The sequence below is a fragment of the Larus michahellis genome, chromosome 7 (genome assembly GCF_964199755.1).
Source record: "Larus michahellis chromosome 7, bLarMic1.1, whole genome shotgun sequence".
NCBI lineage: Eukaryota > Metazoa > Chordata > Aves > Charadriiformes > Laridae > Larus > Larus michahellis.
The window spans coordinates 60,383,862-60,406,956 of record NC_133902.1 but is presented as its reverse complement, the minus strand read 5'-3'; the positions used below and the strand labels follow the sequence as shown (position 1 = coordinate 60,406,956).

The 23,095-nt window shown below is 40.5% G+C and overlaps 1 protein-coding gene across 5 annotated transcripts in view; it reads right to left on the bottom strand.

Annotated features, from left to right (window-relative positions):
- The window catches only part of PKP4 (plakophilin 4), an 85,025-nt gene that overhangs the window by 57,052 nt on the left and 4,878 nt on the right, over positions 1-23,095 (bottom strand). For 3 of the 5 annotated variants that reach the window (XM_074593638.1, XM_074593637.1, XM_074593634.1), the window contains exon 2: positions 2,256-2,389. In XM_074593638.1, coding sequence (XP_074449739.1) covers positions 2,256-2,384 — 129 coding nt within the window. In that variant the 5' untranslated portion in view covers positions 2,385-2,389. Of the gene's footprint in view, positions 1-2,255; positions 2,390-7,539; positions 7,655-17,813; positions 17,832-23,095 lie in introns of those variants that run through there. The other 2 variants (XM_074593636.1, XM_074593635.1) reach the window with 2 other exon arrangements.

Below are 23,095 nucleotides of genomic sequence, written 5' to 3'. Positions count from 1 at the left end.
GCTTAACTAAGTCATTCCATAAACGTATCTACTTATTTCAGAACTACTGTAGTAATTTTAAAAGTTTTTATTAAGGTAAAATCTTTTTTGACAAGCAGCAATGAAATCTTTTCTGAATTGTGTTTCCACTGTAGTAAATGTTTCTGAAGTAATGAAGTTAAGGTGTGGCAACACTACTTTACAAATACAGAGTTACTACAGATAGCGAGAGATTCCTGCACAGAAGGAAGTTAGGCCCTAGCAAACAGCACGGTAGTTTCTGTCCAAGCTTAACAAAGTAAATAACTGCACTGGAAAATATTCTGTCCTGGGCTTTCTGCCATACAGGAAGGGTGTTGAGTATGTCAGTGTCCATAATTATTATCAACAGAAAAAACACCAGAAAGCAACAGTTCAGCTCTTAATTCTTTCACATTATCATTTTCAAGAGTGAAGTACAATTTATATCTTCCCACCCCTTGTATTCATTCTAAATTCATTTTAAAGTTAGGCTACCGTTCTGAAGTTTGTCTTTCACTATTAAACACAATTTTTTCTTTTCATCAGAATTGAGTTACTTATTAGTCCACATATTTAATAGTCTTTTTAGGAATGAAAAGGGGAAGAGGTTTTAGCCTCCTTTTTAAAATGAAGAAATACTCCATTATCATTTTTTTCTTCTAAGAACAAGATAAAAAACATTTCTTGGGTAGGAAAGGGGATGTTAACAAATGCCTTTGTACTGTATACTTTATCATGTACCAACCCAATATAGACAACGCGGTCATAACTGTATGTTCAGCTAAAGCAATCACTACTGTGTCAAAACCGCACAAAGGCAACTCTGGAGACCAATCACAGCAGCGCCATCACTGGCCGGTGCTCACTGGCGATCGCAGCACTGTCGCTTATTGCAGTGCCGCTCACCAACTAAGCCACCATTATCAGCATGTTCTTTGCGAACTGCAAAATAAAATGGACCAACTTAAAATCACCACAAATGCACATTAAGCAAATGAGTTCTAACTGACATTTGCAATAAGCTAAGATGCCACAAGGCAAGTTACTGTCTCAGAGGACGAGAGGTGACTCAAGATCACTCTAACCCAGACGACTGTGATTACTCCCATCCCAACAGTCTCCAGCATTAATATCCTCCACGTTGGAAGGTTTAATATTAGTTTTAATATCACTAAGAAATTATTAGGGTTGCTACTGTCATCTTAAAATACTCTTGAAACTATTAATTCAGGCATGAAAATAAAGATCCAAATTTCATCATCCTGGAGAAATTTTTTATTTAATGAAAGTTCTGTGGTTATAAAATCCATTGATATCAAGACCATATAATCTAATTCTCACCTTTTTTTAAAAACACTAATATGGGACAACATATGAGAACTAATACATCAAGTGTTTGCATACACAGTTAATACCTTGGATCAAGTACTGATTTATCTTAAAAGAAGTTCTGAAACAGAGACAGAAAAGCAGATTTATTCTGAAATTCAGATGTTACAATTTATGTATTAAGCCAAGATAGATAATTATTTCTAGTTCTGACAATGAAAGCCAAACTGTTACTTCTCTCTTTGTGGGTTTAAAAAACAAAACAAAACAAAAAACAGACCCCAAAACTTCAGTTAGAATGTTTCTTTGTTAAACTGCAATTTTTTTCACTGGAATGATCTTTACAAATTAAGGCTGAACTTGATTTGAAACACAATTTTATTTTCCCTGTAGAGACTAAGATTTATTTTCCCTGTAGAGACTAAGATACATGTCCATAAATGTGTGGCAGATTTTAAATATGTTACTACCTTGGTACTGACAACTGAAACCAAACTCAAAGTTGGAAGCCCATTCTTTAACAAAATACAATTAATCATACCAAAACCTTTATGTGCAAATTTCTGTAACACTGTACACAGCTTTGCAGAATGTACAAAAAGGACTCGTTCTCAATGTTGCATCAATTCTACGCTAGCTTTTGTTTTTTCCTTTTTAAACAACAAACCCGCATTTCAAGTCTGATTTACAACAACAGTGCATACATTCCAAAGGATACAGAATACCATAACGATGCTTCTGTTCGATGCAATTAAATGAACCCTTTATAATCAGATTCTAACATTTTGACCTACAAAATACACTATACCAACGCTAGGCAACACATTTTAGGAACAACGACGTTTTTTTCCAGCAATGCAATAAAGGACAATATTAACTCCACAACGCACACTGAACTTCTAAATTGCTGAAAAGAAGGCATGTACCTGTTCCTTTACGGAAGCCAAAATGGTAGTGGCAGTGGTCTCCGGTTCCATGCCTGGGCCTGTGGAAGTTTCCTGCGTTGTCTGCGGCAGCGCCTCCTCCACCACTGGGGTCTGCTCAGGGGCTGGCATTTTGCCTGCAATAACAATATTTCAAAATAGTTTACATTTTGAGCCACTGATGTTTAAGAAAATTCAAGTTTTCAGGATTATAAATTCTCTTATCTTTTTTCTAAAACCTTTCCAAACTTAACCAAATTAGCAGAGAACTTGGTATTATTAGTATCGATGTACATTGCTATTTCTGTGCTTCACCTTTGCAAACTGAAATCGGAATTACACACAGAGCGTGAGGGTCAGGCAGAAGCAACCAGGCAGCATGACATTTAAAGATTATTTTTAAAATACTATTTTGTTGCAGTTACTAAAAGTAGCAAAATCCAAGATATGTGAAAAATACTAGAACAAATCAAGAACACCCAGGATCAGTACGAGTTACCACATGTACAGTTTTTCGCATAAAAGAATGACATGTAATAGCAGAGTGCTTTGCTGTTCGGAACAAACCATGGAAGTGACTAATTATGGTAATAAAAAGTTAATGGGAATAATGCTTCTGGTGTTCTTTTTGCAAAAGAGTAAATTAAAACACTAAAGTTAAACCAATTGCCCTGGGCCATGGATAGCGTGGAGAGGACAGACGGGATTAGTGCTCAAGAATCCCAAACCTCATTATCGCGGAGGCAGCACACTAACGATTCCAGTACATGTGAAAAAGGCAATTCATTTGTTTAACTACAGAAGTCACTATTAACTAATATTAGAGATAGCTATGAAGTGTGTTTAATACTTTGAAAATAGCAAGTAGATGGTATTGATGTAGTTTCTGTACACGTTCCATGTTTCTATCTACGATATGCCACAAAAGTACTATAAAAATGTAGTGCCAATTCCTTGAAAGTGATCACTTTCAAAGCTTACTGTCTAAATGAATGCTTACGCCTGGACCAACTAGAAACCTCTACAAAAATACGATATAATGAGCAGAGATGTGAGATGATCTCAATTTGTCTTTTCCATAATTTTATCTGTCACTCTTCTCACCCCGGCACTGAAAACAACCCTTCAAACTGCCTGCAGTATGTTTCTGTAACCAGTGAAGAAAACATACATCTGAACTCGTTGAAAGGTATGGTAACTTCTCTGAAGAGAAAGTGTAGGCAATATTGAGTCTCTAATAACAACACTCAGATGAAAACCAATGAAATTAATTATTAATGAAGATATCAGTGTTAAATGTACATCTATCTCAGTGTTAAGAGGTGTAATTAGAGCGCTATACCCTTCCACACAGCCAGTTGTTTTATCTGCTGTGTTCTTTCAATTAACACATTTCTTAGCAAAGTTACTGATTTTCTAATCTCGATTTCAAGATTAAACAACTATTGGTTTTGATCCTACAAACACTTACATACATACTTAAGCTATCGCAAACGAGTACGCTCCTTCTTCCTGACCTCCTGCACGGCCAGGCAGTGGCCAGGCACGAGAGCTGGGGTGCCATGATGCTGGAAGGAAAGGACCATCCAGGAGATGCTCTCTGAAGCCCAGCCCTGCAGAGGACCCTGGCCCCACCATGCCTCTCTCCAGGCACGCTCTTTGAGGAAAGGAACTCACAAAGTCAATTTAGATGCTCATATTCACCTTATGGGAATAGGAAATACCAAATGCAGGATTTGTGAGAGCCTTAGAATCAGGTATGAGTCAAACTCGGGAGGAGTTAATAAGAAAACCTCTTTCTTCCTTACGCAAGACTGGGATTTACTGGCTGAAGATACTTCCTGAGTTGTGTTACTCACTCCTTTGGGTATGGATAACTGGTTCGCTATTGGAAAACAAGCAACCAGACTTCATCCCTCAGACAATAAAGTCCATAGTTACATTGCCTGGCTCTTGTGTCACCGCCCAGCGGTTAGATGTCACCCAGAATGGGAGACTTTGTCTTACATCTTTCCTTGTCCCTCCAAATCCTCATCCCCTACAGCCCCTCACTGCGGTACCACAGCTACGAAGCTGCATCCAGGAAGGATGTAGGCTGCTTCCCACAAACCTTAGAGGTGGATGAATCAGACAACATACGCTGGTACCATTTATAAATGCACCTTGAAGCCTCCTTGTATTCATCTCTCTTAATCCTCACATTGCTCCTGCACATTAAAGACACCGAGATCTATGTAGCCATAACAAAAACTCAGAAAATACGTTCTCTTGTTCTGCTGCTTTGGGAATACATTTCAGCATATCTTATTCACATAACTCCTTAAAATTCCTAAACGCGAGAGAAAAGTTTACAGATTTAAGTTCTCTGCTGTAGCAAAGAGTGCCTGAGAATTGACTTAAGTATTCTGAGATGACCTTTTGATGGATATTGCAGAACTACAGATTTTTGAATGGTATAAATGGTTCTAGTATAGCTCAAAATTCTAATGTGAGATCCTTTGAAACTTTTGGGGGAGATTAATAGCAGACTTGCGGAGAACAGTAAGGATGTGCTACTATTCTCCGTAGATTTCAGTCTCTGACCAAAATAATGTATTTTCAATCATTTCAATAATTTTTCAGAAAAGTTGTTAAATGCTTCATCTTGTAGCATACACCTGAGAAAATTCTTGACACCTATGCTGAATTTTGAAACTCTCTACTTAAGAGGCAAAAGAACAGAAGCAGTGACAATCTAGCTCTAGGCTGGCCTGCATTAACATTTTCAAACTAGATGCAAGTGTGCAAGGAAAAAAAAAGTAAAGCTGTTCAATTTGAAGCCTCTAGCCTGAAATACTCTACAATTATTCTGAAAATAGCGGCTTTTCCATCCTCTCTACCATGGAGGCTCACTGAAACGGTTTCATCAAACCACACAGAAAGTCGATCAGAGCAAAAACCAGGCCATGAAACAGAGTCACCTTTCAATCCCACACCGTGGGGCAGAGACCATCTCTTCAGGCAGCGGCAGGGATTCGCTGGAGTAAATCACATTTAACTTTAACAGCTTTAACTGTCTCTTTAGATAATATCTATTGCATGCACTATGCACAATTAGCTTGTTTACATCTAGTACACAAAAGCACCGCCTCCTAAAAACCTCCCAGATGTTCTCCTTTTGTAGAAAGGCAGCAGACTTCTGGGCACCCCAGCATGGATGCGGGGCAGATTCACCAGTTTGCTCGAGCAGCTTGCCAGTCCGGCTTTCGCACCGCTCCTCTGCGCACAGCGAGGCTGCAGGGTGCCAAAGCGGGAAACGCTTTCTTTTGTGGCTGATCCAATGGTCAAACAGCTGCAAAGCAAACAGGCTCTGTGAGTTCATCTGACACAAAGCTATGCTTTTTTTGCAGTGGGGGTGGTGTGTTTTTCTGAACCAGCTGATCTTGCAGTGTACAATCACTGATGCAAGGAAGGAACAAGAATACACAGTTGAGAAGGCAAGAATAAATACGAGAAATCACTAAACTGAGTGTAGGAAACCACGTTTAATCTTCATTGTTGTTCGTCTCTACTCCCCACTTTCCACTGCTGCTCCTGTTATTTTTTCAGAGACACCAGACATTTTTGCCAGGACCAAGTAACCCCTCTGTGCATAGTGCGGGCCCAAAGAGAACCCCAGCCTTTCCAGGCTCCCTGCATGACAGCAAAGGCGGTGCTTTTCCACAGCTTCCTATTCACTTCCCTTCATATTCCTCTCGCTTTCCTTATGCAGGTTGAGTCTCCCACATTTTGTCCTTACCCGTGTTGCCCGTTCCTGAGCCTCTCATTGCTGACCCGAAGCCGGTAACAAAAGTCACCAGAGTAATTCACACTGGAAAGGTAATATAATTCTTATGAACACTGTAACTAGGATAGGCTAGACCCTATCTATTTCATGACGGAAACATGAGAAAAACAATGAGCAACATCCCATCACTAGAAATCCTCGTATTTATCTAGCTACAAGATTAACTCAAGCAGCAGGAATAAATCACCAAGGACGTCAGAGCAATACTCATTAGTAGAGAAGAAAAAAGCTCCAATAAGCTAAATTCAACTTGCTGGGACACTGACATGTTATTTATTGTACAAGTTATTCTTAAAAATCTACCCTTAAGCAACACAGCACATCTCAGCTCTAAGCCAAAGACTCTTGTTTTTTCATCATTTACAGTATATGTGAAAGCAAAAACCAAACCAAGAGTTACTCCATTTCTACAGTTTTTAGATGAAGACATGATTAAAATTTATCTGATTTTTGGAATTACTTCACAGACATGTCAGTACACTTCTAGGTGTGCGTAGCTCCTATTAGCTCCATCCTGCTACACGGACAGAGCGGTACTCGCCGACAAACCAGGCAGTGATTTACGTTCTCACGCTCGGCGCAGCACCAAACTCAGACAGACTGCATTATGCCTACCAGCCTGCAGTCACGTGCTCAGATGAAGAGACAGCAGATGACAACTTATCCCCTTGCAATGATGATGCAAGCAATTAAAAATGGATTATGTGAAAGGTGGCTCAAAGGTTTACATGAAAAATAGGTTTTAAAGTTTCCAGACACAGTAAGTCAAGATACTTCAAACATCACACTATAGCCTAAACATTCTGTTAATATATCACTTTTCTTTATGGACATCAGTAGTGCAGAAGTTTTGTTCACGTGGGCATAAGGATGGAACCAGGGAAGTAAATATATTACCTGACAAAAACATGGAAGAAACTGACTTCTGTGATGACAGGATAAAAAAGCCCCACCTGCACAATTGTGCAGACCAAGTCCCTCAGCAACAAGAGAAACCTGCCCACAACTGATACGCTACGTGGGAGACGCGTGCGACTATCTTACTGCTACATTTACTGTCTTCCTCATCCCTTTTTCTCTTCAGGATACATTTTTTCCTCTCCCTTTTTTTTTTCCCCAAAGTACATACAGGTTCAAAAGGCATCTGGTGCTATGTCCTCTTTAAAATGTTCAAAGTTACTACCCTAGCTTTTGGATAAATGTATTTTTTTACAGCCCCTAGTAAAAGACAGCCTTTTCTTTTTTTTGGCCGATGGCTACATACTTTAACTCCACTCTAGTGAGCAGGCAAGAATCTACATCCGCAAACATCCAGTTGTAACATGCTCACAAGATTAATATTTTTATAGCTTTCAAACCATCCAACAGAAGAGATCAGACAGGTATAGAACACGACCATTTTGAATACAGGCATGTTTATGATCATATCCTTCAAGGCCTGAGGCACCATTTGTAGCTCACCTTAAAGAAAGAAGAATCTTTGTCATCTGAAGGGTGTCTGGAGAGCGTTCACACTTCACAAATATATGAAGTACCACAAGCTAATTGTCAATAGAGTTTTCAGTAGTTTAAGTCAACAAGGCTCTGTGCCTAAAAGAAAACAGAAATGACAGACCCTAAATCCGAACCTTTGCTTTGGACCATCTGAGTCTATTGCTCTGTCCCACCGACACCTCTGGATCTGCTGCCGTTCAGAACAACCCCGCCGGAGCAGAGTGCTCTGAACGAGTTCTGCGGACTGGCAACCAAACCACAGGTTTATCTCAGGGGATAACGCTCGGTCTTACCCTAGCGCAGAGAGAGGGAGAGGGATATGTAGTGTTGCTGAAGGATTCTAGGTTCTCCACACAGGCCATCAGGTGACAAAGACATTCATCGATTATGCATTCAACCATTCACAGAAGGATAAATTCTTAGTTTATTTTATATGTGTTTATAAAAGTATGCTTCTCAATTTTGTCATATAGTACATTGGAAAAAAATTTATTATAAAAACTCTTTTCCTAATGATAAAATTAACAGCTACAACCACAATTTTAAGAGATAGATGAAGAGTTACAGCCTTCCACAGCTCCCCCTGTTTCGCCAACACGAGTTTTTGAGGGATGCGGTGTAAGGTGTATCCCTGAGATGGTCTGGAACTAGACACCAACAACCCCCTCTGTTGCATCCTGCCTTTAAAAAACAGCCAGAGTAGATCAGTGGTGTGGTTTCCCTTGTAGCGAATGCAGACTCGTGTATTTTTACTGATTCTGCAGTCTCCAACTCTGCTTTGAGAACTGTGGTTCAGGAGTGAGTGACCAACGAGCAGCAGCTTAAATCGGGTTTAGCAGGGAGAAAAATCCAACTATGCCCTTACAAAATTTAGAAACCAATGATGTTAAAACTTCTGCTTTTACTCGGGATACATTTGTAAGTTCTTTAATGCAAGCTATGGTTGCTCCTGCTCAAAAGACTACTACAGAAATGTCAAATTCCTGCATACCATATAGACAGACCGGGGACTGCTCTCTAATAAGCATGGCTATGGACTAGCAAAAGTTTTATCAATTGCTAAACTGTTGTTTACTCTGAAACAGAACTGCACAGCAAAAGTCAGTTCGCTGCTAAGAATGCTTTATGTGCAAACTTCTAAATTTAAGCAAACTAGTTCTGTTCTCCAAGCTAGAAGCTAAAAAAAAAGTTGCAGGTAGTAGCAAACTCTACATGAATTAGACAAGCGTCTGGCTTTTAAGGCCAAAACTACCAATACTTTCAATCAGTTCTCCGCCCTTTGAAAAAAGATATATCATTGGTTTTATTTTTCTGAGGTATATTTGACTTTGTTTACCCTTAAAAACTTGTAAGTACTTGTAGCAGGATTACACATAACTCTAATCTAGAGAGGATTTAGTATTTTTACTAATACTTTATAAAGAGATATAAAGCTGTGAAACACCATAATTTACAAGTGACATTACAATTAGAGGAGATCAAAGACAACTGAGTGACTTGAGAAAACCCATAAAGCACAGTAAATAAGCTAATGTTGATAAATACACAATTATATGAACTATGCCTATCAAAGTGAGCCATATGCCTTCCCATAGCAGGGGGTGGATGATAGAAGCATAAAGTCAGACACACTTCACTTAAAATCTTTGCATGCAGATTAGGCATGAAGACTTCTTGCAGCAGTGCCATAAGGGAAAAAAGTCAGGGCAATGGTACATTACAGAGTATCAACAATTTTAACCACACTCTGAAATAGACACTCACAGCACAAAATTTAGACAATTCTGTATACAGCAACAAGAAAATTCTGAGGGATAGAAAGCTATATACCAAAGGAATGAAGATTAAAGGTGGAAATGGTCAAGAAGGGAAATAAGTACTAAATGATGGCAAACGGTTCAGGTTTTTTACTGATGCTCAGTTACAAGAAGAAACACCCAGACTCGTGTTCACAGGCTTCCTGTCGTGTAGAAGTACTGCTTCTTTATGGGGGACTCTGCGATAATGCTAAGATATGATTTTCTTCTCTCAGCGAAAAACATTTCTTCCTGTAAAATCTCCTACAGCTATACAACTTTTTCATGAGATAGCAATATTTTGCATCAAAGTTTACCAGTTGGAGACACAATTCAGATAGCTTTCCTGCCTCAGTTCCTGTAATACTGAAAATATGACTCATGTATTTTAAAAGCTCAAATCCAAAGTTTCAAAGGAATTTCAAATGCTGGTCGCAACAACATCATTCTTATTTCTACCCTTTAACTCACTGGACCATATTCTAGTCTAATTCTAATTCCTGAGCAGGGAAAAATAAGCACAACAAAACGAGTAATGGGTGCTCTCCTGTAGGCACTAGAACTTCAAGCATTAAGAAATAGCGCGGATTAATCAAAAGCAGATTATATCAAATCTACCCAATTTTGGTCTGTGACAAGAGCACTAGAAGAAACACATCTTGAACATAAAGCTTTGGACTCTGCCACGTGGCCTCCTAACAAACAGCCTAGAGAACATGGGTGAAAATACCGTGGGGCGAAGAGGTAACCAGTTGTCACCACAGCAGCAGTTAACAGTTCACGTGCACGGAAAGACAGCCTGAACTGACCCACTGATTTTGGATTACCTCCCCGCGCAAGATCCTGCCCGGCCTACATCCACGCTTACCCAGGCTATGGAGACAATGGAAGTCCTGCACTGAGGCGGGGACGCGTGCAGGACAGAAGACAGCAAGACAACAGCTCTGTGGAAAACAACAGGAAGCTGGGATGCCTGTAATCAAAGCACACTTTCTTGTGACAAAGAAAAAGGAGGGGGAAATTAAAAAAGAGATACCTCACTTATCACTCGTGCTTATCTTCCATTTCCCACTGCACCAAAATAAATGCACAATCTTCCCAGACTGCTTAGCTAAAGGAGTATATCCAGTTTTGTGCACCCAGTTTCAAGTCAGATCAATTGAAAAGCCAGAAGAGAACAACCAAAGCTATGCGAATTTTCTGTAGGAGTTACCTGTGTTTCGATACAAAACAGAGACTCTGGGGAAAAGCACTAACAGGTGAAATATTGAAGTCGTTGCAGGAAAGACAAAACAATAATCAAGGATAATACTTAAAAGCAACTGCCGCCTTCTTGCCAGGTATCAGACAACATCAATGACATTAATTATTTAAATGTTACTGTCTCTTCTAAATGGGATACCGGGGTGCTCTTCCCCCCTTCCAAATCCAAACAAACTTTATTTTTTAGACCTTTTCATAACTACATCTGACAGAAAAAATTAAATGCTCAGTTATGATTTACATATGCCTGACAATTAACACTGATCTTTTTAAATAAGCAACTCTACAACCAGAAAAGTAATGAACTTAATCAGTTATTTTCACTGTGCTTTAACATAGTGCTCAAAACGAGGGGTTTAAAACATCGCTATCAAAGGCAAATCCTCTCAGTAACATGAAGTAGTCGAAAAATTACACAATTTTAAGTCTTAAAAAACCACAGCAATTAATTACTGTTTTAGGGAATTTCCACTTTCAAAACAGAGAAAGCCTGCTCTTGCTTGCAGCGTACAAGTCCAGGAAAACGTCAATGTAATAACTCAGGAAATACACTCAGGGATGACAACAGCAGAAAAGAATGCACTTCCAGAACTTGCAAGATTGCTATTTCATGTAACGCTTAAATAGTAATTGTTGTTAGAAGCACATCTCTCCGTTTTTAGAATGTCTTACCTAAGCTTCACAGAAACCCACCCAGTTTCAGGCAGCTGACACTGAGCTCCGAGCACAGCGACGCAGGAGGAGGAAGCAGCCGAAGGGCAGGCAGGGACGCACCCCAGGCCAAACACAGCCCCGAGACCCTTCGGCAGAAAGCAGTACTAAAACCAGGCCTATTTGAAACAAGAAATACCTGTATTACATTACATACATTACCTGTATTACACCACAGGAATTGAAAATATTTGTTACACGTATCCTTTACGCTATCTAAAATGAAACATTTCAGCAAGGTGCCTTAAGTCAGTTGCTAGTGAAGTTTTCGATACTACAGACAGCAGGACAAGTTACAGATGTTAACAGGATACGGATCTGCCTAGCTGCACCTTTTGCCTTTCTGTGTGGGAGAAACACCACTTCAAAGCCAAACGTTTTAAAACGGAGCTTTTCAGCAAAGGCAAAGAAGATGTTCTACAGAAGATTTAACCTCTTTTTGCGTTTTCTTTTAAAGCTCCTCTAGTACATTCTCTATTAGTTCAGTGGCCAGATGAGCAGGCAGGTAAAGCTGCAAACGCCAGAGCCAACACGGCCAGCAGAGGAGGGGCAGAAATACGCACACAAATCTACCTCATGCTTCTCTTGTTTAAGGGAAGTCTGTAACACTCCACTTCTTTTGTCAAACAAAAGCACAATAAAAACTTAGTTAAAAGTGTCTGCGTTATATAGTCTGCATATAATTATTTCTTCAAATAACATTTTTACTGAAGCTTCTTCCTTACAATGGCAAATACAGTTTGTAACTTGTTTCTCTACAGTAATGCTGCCGGTTAACTCCAAACAATTCTCAACACACCTTCCGATGAACACTGTTAACATTGTCTTTTATGTGTTTTAAAAATAGACTTCAGCAAGGCCATTAATGCAGACTTCAGATCAACACATCCAAATACGGCAAGGTAACACACACACGCTCACATACTATCCCATCCCATTTTTATCCGGTTTTAGTACTGGTGCTGTTGCTGCTTGTCAACATCCTCCGGTTGAGCCACCGGAAGGATACGCCCAACCATTTTGTCAGATACATAGAATCATAGAATCATTTAGGTTGGAAAAGACCCTTGGGATCATCAAGTCCAACGATCAACCCCACTCTACAAAGTTCTCCCTTACACCATATCCCTTAACACCACATGGAATAAGCCAGAGACCCTTAGCTTGTCATTTATGGTCACTTTAAAAGGTGTCATTTACTTGCCACTGAGCTGATAAGAGTAACATGCCGGCGGTGTTCCAGAGCATTTCTGCCCTCAGAAGGTGGCACACCGGGATCTCAGCATCACTGGCACTGGGCACGGGCTGGCCACCAACGAACACAGCACGAGTCATGACTGCTGCAGCGAAACACAGCCACAGCAGAACCAGGCCGATGACCCCACCCAGGGCTACCGAGGCTTCCTCCTGGGAAGATTATCCTGCCCACAGCAGTCCCAGGCGGGGCAGCGGGGGGACCTCTGCGCCCCATCCCTGTGCTCCAGGCGTCAGGCCTATCTCCACAGCTGATACCCATGCCACAGCCAGCCCACATCTCGGGAGGCCAAGATAAAACCCCTTCAAAACCAAGGTCATCACCATCACTACTCCTATTCAAAATAGGAATCAGAAATATAAAGCACTTAAATGAAGGAAAATGTAGTAGAACTGGCACAGCACAAAGCTCTGAAAGGAGATGGTTGCTTATTCCACACTTGTCACCAACTAAATCCTGACAGGGCTGGGTCGAGTCTTTAGACCTCATTACAACCAAACGAGTCTTCATGAAACACTTGATTTACTGGAATGGCAATACGAACTTCAGGTTTCACACCGAATTGTGAAGAACTAATGACCTAATCTCACTGATGACCTATTTGCAAAAGATGGAAAGACACGTGTCTATACCAAGTATAGCATGCTAAATGTTTTAAACTTTCAACAACAACAAAAAAAGTCTTCCTTAATAAACTACTGATTCAGTGTCTTCACAGCAGATTTTTTTTGTGTTATTTCCAATTTATTAATCTTAATCCACTGGTGAATTGTAAAACACACTGACCAAAGCAAAATTTCATGGTCATGTTACCAGCTTTCAATTTCAGACAGACATAATCTCTCTGGAGACTGTTCATTTTGGTAATTGGTGTTGCTTCATTTGAAAAAAGACAGAGTTTACTGCATAACCATTAATGCTTTTTACTGAATCTCCAACAGCAGAGAAGAGATAGCTGCCGGTAGTGGCCACTCAAGCTTTGGGGTGGAAGCTCTATTAGAAACAAATGCCACTGGAAACTTGCTCCTATAAGACATAGCTTTTCTACACATTGACTGATGCATGAATAATCATCATAATGGTGGGGCACAGGTATTTATTTCACAGATATGGTGACAAAAGAGCAACTAAACCAACAAAAAAGATTACTTACTCAACAAAGTTGAGCCTAAAAGAGAGAACAGAAACAAATCAGTTGCCGAAATAACCATGGACCACATCGTATGGACTGATTTAAATTTTAAATGGAAGGACCATTTAAGTAGGCAAACCTGTAACTGAAGTAACCGATTTGAGAAGAACAAATCTTATGAAATAGAAACCAAGGTGGTGAAATCAACCAGCTGAGCTCAGTAGAGCTGTCTGATGCTAGTGCTACCAAACAAATGTCTGCCTATCCAAAGCGGTGGATAGCATGACACACAGAAGCATGCAACGTACGTCTAACCAACAAAGAATTACTTATCTGGGAAGCACACTTAGTTTAAAAGAGATACAAGTGAAAAAGTAGAGCACCCTAAGGGGAGAGGAGAAATCTACACATCCATGAATTTTGAGAAATGCTGTTTTCCAAGTCAAATAATAATGGAATTATGTGAAAGTTACCGACAATCAAGCCAAGCAAGACTTGCTAAAGCAGCAAAGAAATTCCAAGAGTAACAAAAACATTTGTCTGTATAGAAAACATGGCCAGGTAATACCCTACCAGGTACCTAAGACAGAATGAGCGGAAGGAAGACAAAAAAGTAGTACTAATGAGGAGCTCCATCTGGAAAGAAGTTTCTCCACTAGGAAGTCCCTTGTGACTGATCATGTTTAACACTGTCAAAACAACTGGCCTTCACATGTCTTCCAAATTTGTGTGGGCTTTGGAAGGCAAGAAGGGCTTGGGGCATTAAGCAGGCATGTTATTATGGAAGACCTCGAGGAATTAATCTCGCTGCTGTTCTTTAGCCAAGCCACAGATGGTGACCAATGACAGTTTCTGTAACAGACAATAAGGTCACCACAAAACGACTGCTGAGAAGAGTATGGACTCACTAGCTGTTCTGTGAGATGGCCACAGTAATGGCACATGCCATTGCAGAGTACCTTAAAAATACACTTCCAGCAGAGATTCCAAAGTGTTGCTTCCATTATAATGAAATACAAGTTCACTCAGTGCCTGGCATGGGTCTTGTTTCTCATATTTGCAGCTGGTTGTGCTGGTCTGAGCGAATTCAAAGGCTGTCATGATGATAAAGGGACCAAACCCTCTTTTTTGACAGGCAGAAAGTGTACAAAACAGAGACTGAGGAGATATTGTTTTCTATGAATACCTGGGTGTAAAAATGAGGATAAGATGACATTTGAGAGAAGACCAAATAGGTCTTAAATTATAATAAAGAAATTTACGTCTATAACTATAAATTAGGGAATTTCTCAGTGTAATGAACATCTTGGAAAAGTGAAAAGAATATAGGAATATATTACTTGGGAATAGAATTATTGGTGGCTACTTTCTTCACTGTTGTAATTGCACTGTTAGGAGCCTTAGAGTGGATTCCTATCATATTGCTATATCAAATTTATTTTTTCTTATGGCAAAAGGGCATGTTGGTATACAAATAAAATCAGATCTACCATAAGGAAAATCAAACTACTTCAATTACACAGTTAAAAAGGCAGAAAGTAGCCAGCTCCTCTGGGATGTGTTTACAGGCAGTATTGTTTTGATTCATATCCTGCGGCTTCTTTGCAACTGGAAAATGTTAAGGTCAAATCAAGGTGATTCGCTTGCTTTCCTGTGGCCTTGTGGCAGGGCCATTTCAATTAGGGCTCTTGAATAAAATATACACAAATACAGTGGCTGAACTTCTTAACAATCAAAGCAATTACTACATTTAGCAGCCACCCGTAGTACTCCAGCAACACCCAGTACATCTGGACACCCATAGGATTTTCAAAGTCACACATTCAGGTTCCACCATGTTTAAAGGCACAAATTACCATTTGAAAACAATTAGCCCAAGACACTGCACCTGCATCTGCTGGTTTTATGGTAAAACTTGACATTTTGGTTTAAGTTCACCTGAGATTAAAATGGGGATCTGCTGCTGTCTGTTGAGTTTAGAGCTAGCCACGGTGACCAAGGCCAGAGCTGCTCAGACCAATCCAAGAGGAGGAGCACAGAAGAAAGCCTGACAGTGGTAGCTGTGTCATGATAAATGATAACTTACTTGGGGGAGATGCTCAATGTCCCCTACCCAAGTCAATGCGCACACCTAAATCACCATTCTATTTGAAGATAACACACAAACCTACACATAAATCCTATACTGTGGAGAGTTTGACAGCCACACATTCTTTCATCTAGATGAAGAAATAATCTCGGCGTTGGCCAGGTGAGAGGCACAGTCACCGCACCTCCTAATACATGCTTTGAGATAAAAAAGGCAAATGGAAATAAAGTCAGGCATTAGCACCGCGTCATTCAATGTCACTAGGTCCACTTCCAGTATACGGGACAAGATGAATTACATTGAACACTAGGTCTACCTTCAAGGAAAAGCTAGGGGGAAAGCTAATGTGCACTTAAAGCTGAAAAGGCGCAGTCCGTGTTTGTACACTTATGAAGTCATAAGTTTTACAAATTTAACATGTTACATCATGAGGCAACATCACACCAAACTCTTTCATGTTCACATAAAAAGAAATACACTGGTAAGAAGTCCAACTTTGGACCACACAAGGCTGTCCATCAGTAAGGTCCTTTGAAAGACAAACTAAGTCCCCAATACTACTGTAAAGATAGCTGCTCACTCCATGCACTGTGTAAGAGATTACTAAATGCATTCAAAATAAGAAAGCATTGTATTTCAAAAAATAGCATACCCTCAGTTACAAGCACTGTCTTCAGCTTGGATTGTGCTGTTTCAAAGAGCAACTGAAAAAGTCCAAATATCAAATGCATGTAGTAAATCCAGATACCCATAAGAACTTCAGAAGAGCTACGCCACATCAGACTCGAGACTCATCTGGCACGATAATCCTGACTGACGATGGCCTGGAGCTGATGCTCGAGAAAAAAGAAGTATGCAGTTCTGTATCCCGGGTTTCTCTCCCAGCTACCACAAGGAAACAAGTCAGCTGTACAAGCAAGACAGCTTCCAATCTTGAATTACTGGATTCAGCTGAACTATGGGAATTTAATGGTAAAGCAGATCAAAAGTCCCAACTTCCAGTATCTTTAAAAAAAAAAAAAAGCTGTGTAAAATGAAGGAACACAGAATACTAGCTGTTTTCCAGGGTTTCCCCCCCCACCATATTCCATAAAGAATCTTCCTTTAAAACCTTTAAATACAAGTGCCAGATTCTTGCAACAAAATATGCTGAAGAACAGTAGTTATTAATCTGTTGGCTGGAACCAAAAACTTGATTCTGAAACACAGGCCAAGCAAGCTTAAGAGTTTTGAATTTCAGACTATACTCTTTCATAAGGATTTTCACCTGATGACTTTAAGAATTATAAAACACAAAAGAAGCGTAAATACAAAAGACAGCAGTACGATGCGAGGGTTAATAAAAATAAAAATTGTAAAAACGAAGAAAGTTAAGAAAATTGCTCAGTTATCACAACTACATCTTTGCTCTCCTTCTGTTTGAGGCTGTTATAAATTGCCAGAGCAGAGGTTTTGTAGTTGGCCATTAACTAGTTAATGAATGCAGAATGACACTGCACAGGTTTCACACTTAGTATTTATTCACACTGGGGAGAAAAGGACACACCACACTTGAATTTCTAGAATTAGAAGGCATTTTTGCACCCAAGATAAAAATCTCCACCCTGGCTATCATTCCGTGCAACATGCAAATGGTTTCAGTCAGCAACAGGCCATTTTTAAGTTGGGATACCGAAGCCAAGGCAGCCCTGGTGGGATCCTGGGCAAGGAGGGAAGGACAGGAATGGAGCTCGTGCAGCGGCATATCCTGTCTCCCCTTCCTCCAACATGTCTAAGTTTGCCCATCTACTGACTTGGAATTGCGACAGACATGTCGAGTGTTTCCAGAGAAAAGCCTAAGCAGGCAGGTGGCTCTTTGCCATGCAGACAACAGGAACATGCTTTTACCAATTGCAGCCTTGTTCCAGCGACCCTGGGGGGAAAAGTTTGCTGAGAATCACACAGAACCAATTAATAGCTCCAAGAGAAGCAGGGAATATCGAAGAAGTTACTCACTTAGTGTTAGTACTTCTTGATTGTGTAAGAAAAAAAATTCTACGCCAGTAAAAGAATCCTTCAGCTGTTGTATTTCGGAGTAAGATGAAGTATTTCGGAGCTGCTATTCTGATGACAAAATGCAACTGAAGGAGGTGCTGTCATAGGTGACACACAGGTGCTTTCATACAGTGACATTCTTCTAAAGCATGATCAATCTCAGCTTCCAGTCACAAGGAAAAGATAATGTGTACGCCTCAAAATGCAGAAAGCGTCTGCACAGCAAGATCCTTTGTTTTCACAACACTCCATCACAACCTGCAAGTTCCAGAACAATCAATTCAGAAAGACATTATGCAATAAACACCAGGAAAAAAAGCCTCAACAAACACTGAGAAGTTGAGGACTTGCAGGTGTTCTTTAAAGCAACCTACCCAGCAACTTACAAGCAACCTGCTACAGACTGCTGCAAAAACGTTTCTGTTGGTGACAATATTTTTATTATCTGTATTGATCCACCCTGACACTGAAGTTGCATGTAAATTAACTAGTCCACCAACCCAATATTTCTCCATCAACCATTTTAATCTGTGAAGATGTGCACCTAGGACTACGTAACTAATAAACGAGCTTTTAATCAGATGGTAAAACAAACTGTTAAAATTTGAACATGTGAAAATAACACCACAGTCTGCGATGCCACACAGAAAGCATTAATTTCAGCTTTCTATAACAAAAATTATCTGGACTATTACCATAGCAAAAATATTTTTGTTCAATTGTATTATGATGCCTGTGATGCTTTAAAATGAAGGGAAAACAACAGAAAACTCTGTAAAAATTGCAATAACTTGAGTTATCTTTACTATCTAAAACAAAAAAATGATTGTATCTTCCTTTTCTATTTCAAATTTCAGTCCTTCTGAAATATATTAATAACTATTTATATTATAGAATAAATTCACCTACTAGTAATACAAGTCAATTTAGTAATACAACATAAAACAATAGAATGAACCGTGTCACTAAAACAGCATTTGCTCAAATTCAAACACGGCGAGGCTTTCTTACACGCTTCCTAAAGGCAGACAAATTGTGATTCAAGATATCTTCTTTTACACCTGTTACAGTAAAACAGATATAAAAAAATCTAGTCATTATGAATAAATACATTAAGTTCAATAGAAAGTGTTATCTTCCTACATTGTGCAAGCAAACTTGCAGACTTTATTAGGGCAGGAGCAACCGGCTGAAGGACGGCGGTCTTCCTGCTCCTTTCTAAGCGCTCGGGGTCAGTCAAAATAAAACTCAGCAGCTCATCAGACAAATCTAATTCCTGTGTTCAGCCTGCCTTGCTAACTCAACATATTTTAAGCTAGTGCACACCTTTGGGGTGGGATTTTTGTCGTTTAGTTTGGAGGTTTTTGTTGTTGCTTTTGAGTTTTTTATTTCAGTGTCGCTACACGACTTGGTGAATTTTTTGTGTTGCTTAAAAATAACCCGTGTTCCACAATAATATTAAAAAAACTCTCTCAGTATTGAAGACTGATGACATCAGCCTGAACAAAAAAGCCTCCCACAATAGACAGTTTTCTCTACCAGAACTTCAGAACTTCCTTAAAAAGTTTCAAGTCTTTGAACACAGTAAGGTTTTGTGTCAGTCTTTCTATTCTGTTAAGAATTCTAAGCGATTTTAAAAAGTATCTTCTGGAAAGAAAGTACTTAATTACAGTGAAATCTCACAAATCTCAGTGTATACTGTTGCTGTGATTTATGCTAAGAAACAATGGCAAAGCTAAGAAAACGTAGTAATTGTCTTCTTTTGTTGGATATTCCAAATAGCACAGAGCAGACCTTGCAGATCTATGAGCCAATCTGAAATTTCTGGGTTCGATGCTTTTTCAACTCTTATTTGAAATACAAACACACTCCCAGAAACAAGTGATGTATCATATCAATCATCTCACATGCCAATATTTTCTATTTCAGCTAAAATATGGCACTGGTTATTTTCACTACAGTAGTTATGGGGACAAAGCTTGATACAAAGGATACAGAGCAGCAACAGATTGCAAATTCTGCTGGCGTATCTTTGATTAAGGCTGTATCAAATAATACAGACCAACAACTCAGCATAAATCTAGGCTGGGTGGAGAACGGATGGAGAGCAGCCCTGAGGAGAAGGACTTGGGGGCATTGGTGGGTGAGAAGCTCAACATTCACCAGCAATGTGCGCTGGCAGCCCAGAGCCCCCCGCAGCCTCCCCAGCAGCGTGGGCAGCAGGGCCAGGGGGGGATTCTGCCCCTCTGCCCCGCTCTGTGAGACCCCCCTGCAGCGCTGCCTCCAGCTCTGGGGCACCAACAGCAGAAGGACACGGAGCTGTTGGAGCGGGGCCAGAGGAGGCCCCGGAGATGCTGGGAGGGCTGGAGCCCCTCTGCTGTGGGGACAGGCTGAGAGAGCTGGGGGCGTTCAGCCTGGAGAAGAGAAGGCTCCGGGGAGACCTTCCAGCCCCTTCCAGGCCCTCAAGGGGCTCCAGGAAAGCTGGGGAGGGACTCTGGAGCAGGGAGGGGAGCCATGGGACGAGGGGGAAGGGTTTTACACTGCAAGAGGGGAGATTGAGATGAGATGTGAGGCAGAAATTGTTTGCTGTGAGGGCGGTGAGCCCCTGGCCCAGGTTGCCCAGAGAAGCTGTGGCTGCCCCATCCCTGGAGGGGTTCAAGGCCAGGTTGGACGGGGCTTGGAGCAACCTGGGCTGGTGGGAGGTGTCCCTGCCCAGGGCAGGGGGTGGCACTGGGACGGCTTTAGGGTCCCTTCCAACCCAAACCATTCTATGATTCCTGGATGACAAGCACCCTGAATGAAGGTATGTATTACAAAAAGTCATGTTCTTGAGATCTTCTCCTCCACTTGTTTTGTCTATTTGCTTAAATTTTGCCTTTTTATTTGTGAGCTCTATGGTGCACAGATTTCCCCCTGCTTCATCTAAGGGCACATCAATTTGGAGTTTAGGCACTATTACAGTACAAATGAAATCTCTTTTCGTGATACGCTATCATTTTGATACTGCTGCCTTATTCCTTAATAACAAAACCTGGCAATTTTGTTTTTAAATAAAAACAAGATGAAACTATTAACTCTTTTTAAGATCTGTCTCCCTATTTAGCTTTGGATACCACTCAAGACTCGAGTAGGAATCTGCAAAAGACAATCAGTGGAGAGTGTCACACAAACACAGAATTTCTCCAATTAACACTCCAGCACTGCACTTGTCCAGAAGCCCTTGAAATCAATTGCATTACATACACTATCTTAGGTTTATTTTTGTCAGAGATATGAAACGCTTCATTTTTAAGCATGTCACACTGACAAGGAAGTTAAGGAGTTATCATTTGTCTGCAATGTTTTCAGATATCAGTGAATTTTTGTGTTTAAACTGGAATTACTACAAAACCCGCCACTACAAAGTAAAAGAGTTAATTCTAAGTGGAGATATTGCATTGAATTACAGCATATTAAATGGTAACATATATCAGTACCAGCATCGTATGCACAAACTGATCCAGGGAGAAGTATATGGGAATTTGTATCCTGTGCTTATACCGTACCATCAACTGAAAGTTCCCAAAGGACACCTGACGGAAAGCAGGGGGGCTGCCGGCTGACCCAGCTGCAGACACACCACATCCCGGCCCAGGAGCAAGCGTCCCTACACCGCACCCCGTAGGAACAGGCAGTGGGAGCAACTGAAGTTTACTGTTTTTCACCAATCACATGCACCTTCATGGTAACGAATGCACGAATACTCAATTCACGTGTTATACAATAACAGAACATTCTGCCAATACAAGAGGATGAAGAATAAGTTTTTGGAATTCAAGATTTCCTTTAGGAGCGCTAAGGATGCGTTGCCTGCCGCCGCCTTTCTGGGCAGGAAGAGGACAGAAATCCACAACAAACTGGGAAGTCTCCTGTTCACACTGTATTTCTAGCAGAGATGGCGTAAGTAAAATCACTTAAAGCAAATTAAGATATAGATTAGATGGTTTCTATTTGGATACGTGTAATGCAAATGCTTTTGAGTACATTTATAAAAACAAGTTAAAAGCCTAGCACAGGTGATAGCCTAAGGCTTTCCACACCACATACGTACCATAACGAGGTTTTGTTAAGAAGGTGACAAGAGGAAAAGTTTTTGGCACCCACACAAACACAAATCCAGAATTTTTCTGACGTGTTTTCCCTGTTCCCTTCCAGCTGAACATCATCCGAGGGAAGGCAGTGTCTGGCACCACACACTCCGCTCCTCCCTTTCCTCGCCTGCTCCCACATCTCTGCCACTTCCCACCCTGCCTGGCACCAGGAAAACCCTCCGTTCTTCTTGCTTCCATCCCCTTCCAGCAGGGCCTCCCTCATGCCCCGCTGCCCTGGAGAGGGCTCCAGCTAAGCTGAGGACATCACCGGCCCAACCTGAAGGGCTCGCTGCCAGCGAGTGCAGGTGCTCCCCAGACCTGCGAATCCCACCAAATGCTCTGAGACCTACCTCACTCATAGGGGAACGGCGACCCGCCGCTCTAGACCCCTGTTTACAAATTCAAGTAGCAATAAAGGCTAGCTAATTATACAACCTACACAATATCTACAAACCATCTGCTTTGCAGATCCAATAGCTAAAGGGTAATTTTATTCACTGCCCACAATTACCACCCCACGGTTGCATAAACAGTAAATACATTAAAAATCCCCCCATTGAGCTGTGATGCAGAAAGCAAGTTTCAGCTCGTATACCTTCAAAGGATTTACAATAGATTCCTTTTTTCTCTTTAATGATGAATTAATCACAATACCAATCAGAATATTAGATTAGCTATAATCTTGATTTAAGGTTCACAAAACCCCACTACATCTCAGTTAGAACACTTGGATCACAAGTCTTTTATAAGCAAAAGGCCCCACTGGGTGGGGGGGAAGAAGTCTTAATTTTAATTATTCCTTGAAGAATGGATCAATCACTCTCAAATAAAGTAATCACTCACAGCTTTATTTTCTTCACTAAAATAAAGGCATAGTTAAAATGATTTTGAAGAGCCATTAAACAAACAGGAAGTTGACTGGTCTTCAATTCCTAGAGCTAGGAAGAACTTTGCAAAATGCTATGGGAATTAAAAAAGGGGTGGGGAAGATCTGCAAGAGATGGCCATGGAGACATTTCAGTGAAAAACAGTTATTTCTTTTTCTTTTGTAACCAAAATATATTAAAATTGCAGTAATAGCAGGGAAATACATGTATATTAAAAGTATATCTA